At 41.1% G+C, this 13,548-nt stretch overlaps 1 protein-coding gene across 4 annotated transcripts in view; it reads right to left on the bottom strand.

Annotated features, from left to right (window-relative positions):
- The window catches only part of LOC110493221 (paxillin), a 55,036-nt gene that overhangs the window by 31,751 nt on the left and 9,737 nt on the right, over positions 1 to 13,548 (bottom strand). For 2 of the 4 annotated variants that reach the window (XM_036950209.1, XM_036950212.1), the window contains exons 2-4: positions 731 to 921; positions 334 to 389; positions 94 to 224 (exon numbers count right to left, since the gene is read on the bottom strand). In XM_036950209.1, coding sequence (XP_036806104.1) covers positions 94 to 224; positions 334 to 389; positions 731 to 921 — 378 coding nt within the window. Of the gene's footprint in view, positions 1 to 93; positions 225 to 333; positions 390 to 730; positions 922 to 2,312; positions 2,472 to 13,548 lie in introns of those variants that run through there. The other 2 variants (XM_036950210.1, XM_036950211.1) reach the window with 2 other exon arrangements.

Below are 13,548 nucleotides of genomic sequence, written 5' to 3'. Positions count from 1 at the left end.
AGAGTTTTGGACCCGTGAGCCCTGGTCAAAAGCAGTGCACTACTTAGGAAATAGGGTGCCATTTGGGATGCAAGACATAATGGTATAGTGTACCCTCAGTCGGGAAGGAGGGCGTGTTGTGTTGCACAGCGTTGAGCTCCAGAAGCAGCCGGTCCAACTCCGACAAGTTGCTGCCCAGGAAGGAGCTCATGGCAGCCTCTGCACTCTTTTGCTTGTTGGGGAAGCTGCAGAAACCAACAGAGAGACACAAACATCAGTAACAGACATCTGATGTTCATTTTGTCTTGCGACACAACACAAACAAAAGTGTATTGTTATTATTAGCATTATTACCTGTAGACGTGGTCGTCTTCACTTTGGGGTAAGGGGGGGGAGCTACTGCTGTAGGACTAAGAAAGGGTAGGTACAAATCAAAATGTATTGCTTACATACAAGCCCTTAACCAACAATGCAGTTCAAGAAATAGAGTTAAGACACACATTTAGAAGTGCAGTATGTGAGTGGTCTAGATGGGTCATGTGGTAAATGAGTGCATGTCAGCTGTGTTCAACTTTACCCTTAAAGGGTCATGTGGATACAGGCTTTTGATCATCCATTCATAGTCTTCACCAATATGTTATTAGTTGAACCGGGTATGTAACTTACTTGAACAAAAGCCTGCACCACACCTGCCTTTTGGGTATGTACTGTACTGTATGACATATACACAAAGGTGTATATGAGTATGTACCTGTGTGGATGAACGGGTGGATTCTAGGGGGTCGAGCGCGGTTCCGTTCAGGGCCTCAGTAGAGGGATGTTGGGGTACAGGGGACGAGGCCGGTCCTCCCGTGGGGAAAGAGTAGGGCGTCTCGTCCGGCAGAAACACCGGCCGCTTGGAGATGTGGGAGGTTGTCGACTCCAAGTCCGCCAGCAAAGCATCTAGGAACATAGAGAGTAAGATCCATTTTTCAAACGCAGCAAGTGGCAATCTTAAAACCAACAGTTGACCTGCTGTAAACAGAAAATCACTGACAAGTTTGACAACACTCAACATCGGGAAATCCCATTTGCTTGTTTGATTGCATCTCTCAAGGAGAGGTTTCATTTTAAAACGTAGGCTATCCTGTCCCTAGATCTCCCATCATCTAATGTACCACAATGTTGTGCCGGACAGTGAACCCCTAATCTACTGAGGTTTCAAACTTCATTGTTGTGGAAGTTTATTTTCTCAACTGCAAAGCCGAGTTATGACCTTTGACCATTCATCATCATCATCCTCCTACTGGTCATCAGTAAGTACACCCGGACGTGTCAGGTCCAGACGCTTTCCCAACGTGTCCAAACACAGCCAGATGGGAATAACATTCAGACATTGCAGCAGACTAGTAAATAATCCACTTCACTGAATCATCTGGACTATGTCACCACTCAGCACCACTCCTTTGGTTACTCATTTACCCTGCTGTAGTACACTTACACTGGTTCACTCACTCTGCTGCTTCCAGAGTTCCACTGCCAAGCATAGAGTGTGAAGTGAACAGTGGCCACAAGTGAAAGCCTCGGTAATTTAACATTAAAATGTTGACTTTATTAAGGATTTATGGTAACACTTTACATTCAAGCACCCTTTAAACAAACTATTAATAAACAGTTTATATACTACTTATAAACATTTTGTGAATCATTTTAAGTATACCTTCATCTAAAGAGTAAGCCTACTACCAGAACTTTCTCTGCCCAGGTTGTATTCACGGCCTACCAATTGTTGCTTTCCACCTTTGATTGGTTCATCTAGATTATGTCCGTTCAATGCCTTGGAAACATGGACCAAACCCAATTTGGGATTCAACACCACACATCCCCAGCTCCCCTCTAAATGCAGCCATTATATCCGAGGTAACAAAACGGCAAGCCAATTAGCCTCCCAGACAGTTTGTGGGCATTGAAGAGAACTTGAGGAAGACGACATCATCCACACCCACTCTGTAAACCACCTCTACTGTTACACACCCAAATCGATGCCTCCGATTTCACAAGTGTGTGAAACTGTGTGCAATGCAATCCCCCTTCTTCACTAATAATACTTACCCTACTGTCTTAAATAGACTCTGTTTCAGTCAGAACATTGAAACAGAAAAACAAACAAAAGCACATCCATAAATGAACTGTGAACGATATACACCTAAACTTGAAGAAGTCAACAATACACTGCCACACTGAACCAAGTAACTGATAAGATGATTGAAGCATTATGCGTTGAAAACTGATGCCGACAAAAGGTGAGAAATAAAAAGTAAACCTTGAGACTCACATATGTGGAAACGACATACCTGAGGCGATAAAGACTAGCACATACACACCCCGGAAGGACGAAGACAGGAATGCAGAGGAAGACTGGGAAGAAGAACGCAACCCAAACACACTGGCTGACAGGCAGGAACTGCTACCCTTAACTAGCACCAGAGACTGGTAATGAGAGACTGAGACAGGAGGGAAGGAAAGGAGGGAGGGAAGAGGGGAGGCGTCACATTGGTAGCAGCAGGAGGATTAGGTTTACCCCTAGCTATGCAAGTTTGAAGTTTCAGTGTTCTTGGCTCCATGAAGGCTGAGGTAAGAGTTTGTTTTCACTCACACGACTGCTGTCGAGAACAGTCGGCTAACTAGGCAAGTAGAGCGAACTCGACAACTTATTATACCACAGCCTGGGAAAAACAACGTTGTGAAAAAGTTGTGAAAGTGACGGAATATATGTTGCGTCTCTTGTTCTGTCGGTCTCAAGGTTCAGTCCAGGTGCACTTGACTTCAGTGACCAATTCATTTAAAAACCTAACACAACACACTCCCTCATCAGTATGGAGAGGCTGAGACAGACCGAGCGTATCCCATGGCCCAGGGAATCATGGATGCCAAAGACAGACAGTGGTGATCGCTACTGAACAGATCCACTTGGCTGGAGTTAACGTCATTAGCATGCCAGATGATGACAGGGTTTCCGAAGCAGAAGGGTTTGCTCACCAACTCTGAGACAGTGTAGACATTCCAGAGGATTTGATTCTGGATACAGCAGAGCCGGGTGTTTATTTAACTACAGCCAGATACTCCCTCTCAGGGGAGATAGATAGTCTAACAACAAACCAACTGCCCAGAGGGAAGTGAGAGAGAAGTAGCAAACCTCAGGATCTAGAGTCAGGCTTCTTATTGGGCAATGAAAACGCTCAAAGATCCATTACCGTTTGATTTCAAGTAAAAGGGGTTTCTGAAGGTTTTTCTGTGGAAGGTTGTGTGCTAGTACACCTGCCAGCAAAGAAGTGGATGAGGGACAGTCTTTAGGACAGCCTCCAGTTATTGTTTCTGGTAGTTCTGAGGACTCAGATCATGAAGGAAACTGATTGCAACAGGTTGTGCAATACGGAGGCAGTTTTTTAAAATGTATTGCTGTAGACATTAGCATTTGTGTGGAGGCCTACAAAAAGGCCTGTGTCAGTCCTCCCTGCCAAAGGATTGAGTTGGAACATGCCAAAACACAGCAGCTTATAGCCAGCCATTCACACGGCTCTGTTACAATATCCAAACTCAAATATCACTCAGAATGAAACAATATACACTGCCTTCAGAAAGTCGTCATATCCCTTGACTTATTCAACATTTAGTTATGTTACAGTTTGAATTCAAAATGGAGGAGAAAACAATATATACAATCTTACCCAACTACACACAATACCCCACAATGACAAAGTGTAAACATGTTTTTAGACATTTTCACAAATGTATTTCAAATGAAATCCAGAAATATCTCATTTACATAAGCATTCACACCCCTGAGTCAATACATGTTAGAATCACCTTTGGCAGCAATTACAGTTGAGTCTTTCTGTGTAAGTCTCTAAGAGCTTTGTACACTTGGATTGTACAAACCGTAAACATTCAAATTCTTAAATATCTGTCAAGTTGGTTGATGATCATTGCTAGACGTCCATTTTCAAGCCATTGTCATCTCGGTAAGAACTCCAGTGTACAGTGCATTCGGAAAGTATTCAGATCCCCAGACCCTTTGCTATGACACTCGAAATTGAGCTCAGGTGCATCCTGTTTCCATTGATCATCCTTGAGATGTTTCTACAACTTGAAAAAAAAAAACAAGCCATGGGGTCGAAGGAATTGTCTGGAGAGCTCCGAGACAGGATTGTGTCGAGGTACAGATCAGGGGAAGGGTACCAAATAATGTCTTCATCATTGAAGGTTCCCAAGAACACAGTGGCTGTCATTCTTAAACGGAAGAAGTTTGAAACCACCAAGATTCTTCCTAGAGCTGGTCGCCCGAATAAAATGAGCAATTGGGGGAGAAGGGCCTTGGTCAGGGAGATAACCAAGAACCCGATGGTCACTGACAGAGCTCCAGAGTTCCTCTGTGGAAATGGGAGAAACTTCCAGATAGACAACCATCTCTGCAGCACTCCACCAATCAGGCCTTTATAGTAGAGTGGCCAGACGGAAGCCACTCCTCAGTAAAACACACAAGACTGCCTGCTTAAAGACTCTCAGACCATGAAAAACAAGATTCCACGGTCTGATGAAACAAAGATTGAACTCTTTGGCCTGAATGCCAAGTGTCACGTCTGGAGGAAACCTGGCACCATCCCTACGGTGAAGCATGGTGGTGGCAGCATCATGCTACGGGGATGTTTTTCAGCGGCAGGGACTGGGAGACTAGACAGGATCGAGGCAAAGATGAACGGAACCAAGTACAGAGAGATCCTTGATGAAAACCTGCACCAGAGCGCTCTGGACTCTAGACTGGGGCTAAAGTTTACCTTCCAACAGGACAATGACCCTAAGCACACAGCCAAGAGAATGAAGGAGTGGCTACGGAACAAGTCTTTGAATGTCCTTGAGTGGCCCAGCCAGAGCCCGGACTTGAACCCGATCGAACATCTTTGGAGAGACCTGAAAATAGCTGTTCAGCAACACTCCCCATCCAACCTGACAGAGTTTGAGAGGATCTGCAGAGAAGAATGGGAGAAACTCCCCAAATACATGTGTGCCAAGCCTGTAGTGTCATACCCAAGAAGACTCGAGGCTGTAATTTAAAAAAAAAATACAACATTTTTGCTTTGTCATTATGGGGTATTGTGTGTAGATTGATGAGGAAAAAAATATTTTTAATCTATTTTAGAATAAGGCTGTAACGTAACAAAATGTGGAAAAAGTCAAGGGGTCTGAATACTTTCCGAATGCATGCACTGTATATTTGGCCTTGTGTTGTTGTCCTGTTGAAGGGTGAATTTGTCTCCCAGTATCTGTTGGAAATTAGACAACCAGGTTTTCCTCTAGGATTTTGTTGTGCTTAGCTCTATTTCGTTTATTTTTAACCTAAAAAACTCCCTAGTCCTTGCCAATGACAAGCACATGCATACCCATAACATGATACAGCCACCACCAAGCTTGAAAATATAACGAGTGGTTCTCAGTGATGTGTTGTATTTGCCCCAAACATAACACTTTGTATTCAGTACTTAACTTCTTTGTCACATTTTTGGCAGTTTTACTTTAGTGCCTTGTTGCAAACAGGATGTTTTGGAATATTTTTTATTCTGTACAGGTCTCCTTCTTTTCACCTCGGTCATTTAGATTAGTATTGTGGTGTAACTACAATGTCCTTGGTCCATCCTCAGTTTTCTCCAATCACAATCATTAAACTCTAACTGTTTTAAAGTCACCATTGGCTTCATGGTGAAATCCCTAAGCGTTAGGAAGGATGCCTATATCTTTGTAGTGACTGGGTGTATTGATACACCATCCAAGTGTAATTAATAACTTCATGATGCTCAATGGGATATTCAATGTCTGCTTAATTTTTATTTACCAACTTACCTTCTTTGTGAGGCATTGGAAAACCTCCCTGGTCTTTGTGGTTGCATCTGAGTTTGAAATTCACTGCTCGACTGAGGGACCTTACAGATAATTGTATGTGTGGGGTACAGAGATGAGGTAGTCATTCAAAAATCATGTTAAACAGAATTTTGGCCCACAGAATGAGTCCGTGCAATTTACAATATGACTTGTTAAGCTAATTTTTACTCTTGAACTCCAATGTCCACTTTGATCTTATGGGATATTGTGTGTAGGCCAGTGACACAAAATGTCAATTTCATCTACTTTAAATTCAGACTAACACAACAAAATGTGGTTACTGTCAAGGGGTGTAAATACTTTCTGAAGACACTGTATTGGGAACGAATTCTAAGCAATGATTTATTTATACACTAGATGACTGATAGGGGCGCTGTTTTGAAGCCACCACACCTCCATTTTGGCATTCTCCCACCAGTGTAAAACATATTTTGGAAGCTATAGAAAAGCATTTATTAATGTTTACATTGCTTTTTCCACTTTTATGCTATTACAGACACCTTAATGCTTACTTTTAAATGACATTATGTGAGCTAAACATTCATATATAAAAAAATAAAAAACATTTTCCTTCAAGTATAATTTTTTGAAAGTACTAATGTTACTGTCCCCACTACAACAACCGAATACTTACATTTAATTTAAATACTGTAAAATTACATTAATTCCTATGGAGGACTGCTCCTTCTGGGGAGTGCCAATATTGACGACTGGTGGCTTCAAAGCCTCTCATTGGCAAATACATAGCATCATTGACTTAGTGTGCATATTGGAACTTGGCCAAGGACCTTGCACTCCTGTCTGGAACTAAGTCCCTCAGTGGCCGGGAATGAAACTGCAGCAAAGTCAAAAGTACCCCGAATGAGGGAGTGTCTCCTCGAGTCGCCTGCAGCTGGGAGATAGCATTTCAACCTCTGCATACTAAACAAATCCTCTTCCCTTGAAAAAATGCTGACTCCTTTGGAAGAGAACATCACGGACAGAATACATTTCTTAAATGTAATACGGTAAAAAGATATGAGCCGTATTGAAGTTCATAAACCAGTCGCCCAACAGACGGTAACTAGGGCGACTTGAGCCCCCGGGTAAGAGGTTGAGCGACCCCCTGGCTAAAATAAGAAGCCTAAAGCCCCTAAATATACACACCACCAGAGCTTTATGTGCTTGGGTGAAGAGCATGACCAAACTGCAGGATCAGCAACCATAAAGAATGTTCTAGATTTTTCCTTGCAGTGTACCGTAACCAAATACTGAACAATAGGGCCACTACACCTGAATGAAATGAAGCCTGTAAGCCAAGATAGGTGAGATGAAGGGTGCCACAACACAAATAAAAGAGAATGGAAAGAGATCTGAGAGAGAGAGAGAGAGAGAGAGAGAGAAGGCTAGAAGTGGGTTGGTGTGATCGTGGATACTCCCTCCCTGTTCATATTAACGGTGAGCGGTATTTACATTTATTTATTACGATGCCGCCTTGAGCATAGAGTCACATAGGATTCATTACAAGGCCAGACAGGGAAGAGAGAAAGAGTTAGATACACAGAGAGAGGGGAAGCCCCTCCCTAGAGAGTAGAAGTGGGTTGGTGAGACCGTGGGGGCTCCTTCCCTGTTCAAATTAACGGTGTGTGTTTTTTTTAGGAGAAGACGGTAGGAAGATGAAGGGATCCAGACAGAGGAAAAAGAGAAAAAGGATTTAAAAGAAGAGTGAGAGAACAGGACAAGAAGAGGGAATGAAGATAAAGTTTGAGTGCATTACTATGTGTTATTAATAAAGTTACATATCACAATATTATTTTGGACTATATTATATCTATACTTTGACTCGAAGTACCGATTCGTAAATAAAACATTTAAAAAAGCGTTTTGTTTGTTGTTGTTGCTAGGTAGCGTTTGCTAGCGCTAGTCAGCTGTACCTGTGCAAAAACTCTGGTATTTTTCATCCTACAGCTTGTTCTACATCTTCTTTTTAAATCGTGAGCCAAAATGTTTTCAGCACTTTCTTTGGGGCTATCTCAGTGCTACCCACTATGTCCCATTTTCTACCCACACAGCTAAAAAGCAGGCCTTTGCCAAGACACTGCCTATCGTAAATGATCGTGTCTTCAAAAATGCCTTGCTTTTAGGCAAAAATTAGATAACAAACTCGCTTTTCCATACTAACACAACAGACAAAATTCTTCATCGGAGCATGTCATAAATCCTCTACAGGATCGGAGGGTCCCCCGCGGGATGGTTGAGCTAACGGAGGCTAATGCGATTAGCATGAGGTTGTAAGTAACAAGAATATTTCCCAGGACATAGACATATCTGATATTGGCAGAAAGCTTCAATTCTTGTTAATCTAACTGCACTGTCCAATTTACAGTTGCTATTACAGTGAAATAATACCATGCTATTGTTTGAGGAGAGTGCACAGTTATGAAAAATGAAAAATTATTAATAAACAAATTAGGCACATTTGGGCAGTCTTGAAACAAAATTCTGAACAGAAATTGAATGGTTCATTGGCTTAGTCTAAAACTTTGCACATACACTGCTGCCATCAAGTGGCCAAAATCTAAATTGTGCCTGAGCTGGAATAATACATTATGGCCAAAGATGACGGTACAAAGAAAATACAAAAAAACGCATGGTTTTTCTTTGTATTATATTTTACCAGATCTAATGTGTTATATTCTCCTATATTAATTTCACATTTCCATAAACCTCAAAGTGTTTCCTTTCAAATGGTATCAGGAATATGCATATCCTTGCTTCAGGGCCTGAACTACAGGCAGTTAGATTCAGGCATGTCATTTTCAGGGAATATTTTTTTTTTAAAGGGTTTGATCCTTAAGAGGATTTACACAACGGGTGAGTCTAATCCTGAATGCTGATTGGTTAAAACCTCATTCCAGCTGGTGTCTATTCCACAAGTTACCACAGGCTAAATCTATGACATTATCTCACATTTATTTTAGAATAACATTTAGTATTCAACATCAGATATTTGTATAAACCTTGCTGTCTGTCTCTCTAACATTGTTTCAAAATTTAAATTTGATCTCCAGCTGTCCCATAGTAATGATTGTGTCCGGATGAGACAGACAGGCAGGCAGGCAACGTTTCTAGGCTAGTCCAAATCATGAATCAGCTGGCATCATTTTTTATGAAATGTCAGTTGAAAAAAGGTGAAACGAAGTGCAGCTAGTTTTCAGTCTTTCCAGCTTGAGTTTGAAGTGATTGTGTTAGCTGTGTTGTTGGCTAGCTCCTCTGAACAACAGTGTCATGATAAGAGAGCACATGTTCTATGCCAGGTGAAATCAGTTCTCATTAGCTCATTGTTATGGATGTATCCAAATAAATGTCACTAGAAAACAGCTTAAACAAATGCAAATGCAGCTACTGTTGTTATTCTGGCTGCACTGTTTGACGTGACTGTAAGTTAGCCGTAGATGTCTAACTAGCAAACATGGGATAAGAACGTTGCCAGCCAGTATGGTAATAGAACATTTAGAACGAACGACTGGGTCGTGTTCATAGGCACAGAACAAAAAGACTGAACGACTGGGTCCCGTCTCTAGCAACCGAACCAATAGAAGGAATGACCAGCCCGCTGAGGTAGCAACACTAGATTTGTGTCGGGACTATATCTTGTGGAAGGATGAAATAGTATGAATAAATTCAGCAAAATAATGTTTTTAATGAAAACATGTCAATCATTATTTGAATATGTTGGCAACCCGTTGTATAAAAGTGATAATGCCTTCGAAGCCGGTGTTTGAAGGATATATTAGCACGGTTTGCAGGCCATCGACTTTGTCTTGAGCCTAACAACACCCGTGCCAATATATCCTCAAAACACCGGCTTCTCGGGCATTATCACTTAATTATTCTCTTAAGTAAGCAAGAAATGTTTTATTCACTATAAATGTTCATGCTGGATGATATTATGTGTTGCTGCTTAGGATATAAAATATAGATGCCACGAGCTAATATGGGTTTCAGTAGTCTTGTTCACCATTCTGCTTCATTCTAGATCAACCAGTGTCTGTTGCAGACTGAAGAGGGCGACATTGAATTGTTAAAAGAGCGTGAAAGAGAGAGAGAAAGGGAGTCTTATGCAGAATGGGAAGTCAACAGTGAGCTTTTAAATGTCATTGGGTTTTGAGCGAGAGAAAGGTGGGGGGGGGGGGGGGGCACTGTTATGTAGAATGAGAGGTCAACATGAGTACTTTAAATGTCATTGTGTTGTGTGTTCCCATCTTAAAAATAGGCTACTTGGTATAGGGACATGTATTGTAATAAACCCTAATACAGTATGTCAAACAACAAGAGGGAGTGAAAGATGGAGGGAGAATCTGGTATGGTTTAGGTTGTTGAACATGCCTGCCTTCTATCTATCTGTGCATAAACTGTATATCCCCACTCTCTCTTGCTTCCCTTCTTATCTGATGGGCAACGAGGTGTGCTGGGAATTACTGACATGCTATCGCCTGCTTGCTTTTTAAATACGAGAAAGCGTGGGGGGCGGGGTAGATAGAGAGAGAATATAGGAGTTTGACGGGAAAGAAAGCAAGGAAGGAAAAGGGGGAAGGTGTGAGGATTGCAGAAGTCATGGGAGAGATGAAATAAAGCTAGAAATGACCCTGCTCATATGTTTAGAAGGCTGTTGGTTCTCCAATGAGTTGAACACTTGAGCAGAGATTTAGAAAGTCAATTCTGATATAAAGATGTAGGATCTTAATTTGATCACTCTTTTGTTGCCGAAAAAACAGGAAATGCAAACTTGTAGTATATTTCCACTTAAAAAAGTTCCTAAAGAAAAATACATCAACCCGTACAAAAAAATGGGCATTGACTATAATCCACATAATAATTCACATTTCATGTTGCTTCAGGATTATTTTCCTGCTGTAGCAAACTGGCTCAAATTAAGATCCTACATCTGTAGGCTACCAGTAGGTAAAGCTTTCCTGATTTAATACTAAATGCCTTTACACAGTGTTGAGCCTGCAGCATTAGAATAAGTTGACTAAAACGGTTTACAGTCAGCAGAGTGGCTTTGAATATGACATGGGCCGAGCCGGCAAGCTATTTGAGGAGAGATCCCCTACACACCCCCACACCCATACCTCCAGATCAGTGGCAGGCAGCAGAGGGCTCTTGCCTGTTGAAATGGTGTGTGCATCATTGGTTCCAGCTGCTTCTGCTACAATATTCACAGGTGCCTAGTACCACTAAAACAAGTGCAAACACTCACACAGGCAACCTCACCATACACATGCTATAGACAGGGCAGACAACCCAAACTGCAAACCTGGATGAGCCAATTACATAACGGATTTCAGAAAAAACTTTTTTTAAAGGGTTTATGTGGCAACCTGGGTTTCAAACAAAAATAAAGCAGGCACCCCGCCACTTTCTTGCTATACAGCTGTGGGATGGGACTAGAGAAACTTAACCACTCCCAATCACTTGCCGTGAAAGAATACCCATACTTGTGTTCTAAATAGCAGGCTTTTTGGGTATACAAAAATAGAATGTCTTATAATATGTGAAATGTCTAAAATGTTGTAATCTGTAGCCCTTCACACTTATACCCCTATACGGGTTGAAAATGGCAGATTTGGGCATCAATAGAGTACCACAGTATGAGTCAGAATCCCTACAAAACCAAGCAGTCAAACAAATAAATGGTTCCAATCGTTTTTCTACCATTCATTTTTCCCATAGGGGATTTTAGAAACTATTAAAATAAGGGCTGTGTTTTGTGTAAGCTTACCCTGGCGTGACGTTTTGATAGCGTGGTTAACATAAAGAACTAAATATTACGTGATGATCTGGACGATACTGCCGAATCGAGGCAAAGTTAAGAATCTCTGGATTCTTATCTAATGTTAGCTAAATTTAGTAATGAATACATTTGCAAAATGTATTTCAATTGACAATTCTGTCTTGTGCAAACTTTAAATACACGCAATAACTGTTATCAAAGGTGTCAGCTAGAGATGACGTGCAGGAGCTTGCAGGGATTTGTAGTCTACTCTGATGCAAATGAGCATTTTTTGAATCAAGAGACCAAATTGAGCTGAATATATTGATAAATCACCTTGTCCGAGAGAGATTTACATGGTTACCAAAACGTCACACCATGATAAGCCTTCACTAAACACATCCCTTATTTGAAGTGTTTCTAAAAATCCCCCATGGGAAAAATGAACGGTGGAAAACCAATTGGAATCATTTCCCTGTTTGACTGCTAGGTTTTATGGGTATTATGACACCTCCACTGTGGGGCTCTATAAGGGTCTAAATTGGAACGTAGCGGCTGTATAGTAACATGCTATAGATGATGTCAGAGCTCTGGCTCTGCGCTTCACAGTGCTGTATGGGTTTTCACTAACAGCCATTCTGAACTTGATCAATGCGCGTGACAAGAAGTGACCCCATCCCTTCCGGCAACTGGGCAACCTTTGCAAATGTTTGTTGTCTGAGAGGGAAATTCTGTACATGAAAATGACTTGATGTATTTTGAAAGATGAGGCATTGAGGATTATAATAAATAGTGCTTTGATGTCATACAAGCAAGCCATACACCCATAAGTCCAAATGTGCACTTCACATTTCCAAATCATGGAACTCATGTCATATACAGTGTCAACGTTTATGATCTCTATGTTTGATGTACAGTTACAAGATGACATGTCGTCATACCCTGGGTTGTTCTGAACAGACTGATCCTACAGTATGTCTGCTATTGTGAAGAAAATTTGCCATGGCACATGACTCCTTTCAATGAGCACCAAAATTCTGATCGGTTTGTCTAAATTGCCTTGTGAAAGCATAACACTGTAAGATAGTATTTTATAACTTAGCTACAGAGCCTTCAAAAAGTATTCATACCCCTTGACTTATTCCACATTTTGTTGTGTTACAGCCTGAATTCAAAATGGATTAAATAGATTATTCTCACCCACCCATAATGACAAAGTGAAAACATGTTAGAAATTTAGACCTATTCTTTTCTGCCTAAACAAGTGATAAATTATAGCTTTATTGCCAATTTATTGAAAATAAAATACAAAAATATCTAATTTAAATAAGTATTCACACCCCCGAGTCAATACATGTTAGAACACCCTTTGGCAGGGATTACACCTGGGAGTCTTTCTGGGCAAGTCTAAGAGCTTTGCACACCTGGATTGCACAATATTAGCACATTACTCTTTTTTTTTAATCTTCAAGCTACAGTACCAGTCAAAAGTTTGGACACACCTACTCATTCAAGGCTTCTTTATTTTGACTACTGGTTATGCATATGCTTTCCATATTTATTCTGTAAGAAACATTTCAATTTAGCCCTATGCATACAGGTAAGTTCCAACGAGTTAAAGGGTTAAATGCCAGGAATTCATATTCCTTTCGGCTTTTAATCTAGTAGAATTCACTGCACACTATTGAGGAAGAGAATAATATTCTCACAGCTAGCAATGTTTGACAAGAGCTGATCATCAGAAGAGGGGACGCTCTTTAGAAAAATGAACGAACGGCGGGGAACAAGTGTGATCACGCATCTAAGATGACGCCTTCTCAGTACGGATGACAAGTACAGTATGTATTTTTTACTAAACAGTATGTTCTAAAAAGAAGTAGGGCCGGGACGATACCAGTTTC

The sequence above is a fragment of the Oncorhynchus mykiss genome, chromosome 17 (genome assembly GCF_013265735.2).
Source record: "Oncorhynchus mykiss isolate Arlee chromosome 17, USDA_OmykA_1.1, whole genome shotgun sequence".
Taxonomy (NCBI): Eukaryota; Metazoa; Chordata; class Actinopteri; order Salmoniformes; family Salmonidae; genus Oncorhynchus; species Oncorhynchus mykiss.
This window is presented reverse-complemented; position numbering and strand designations above follow the sequence as displayed.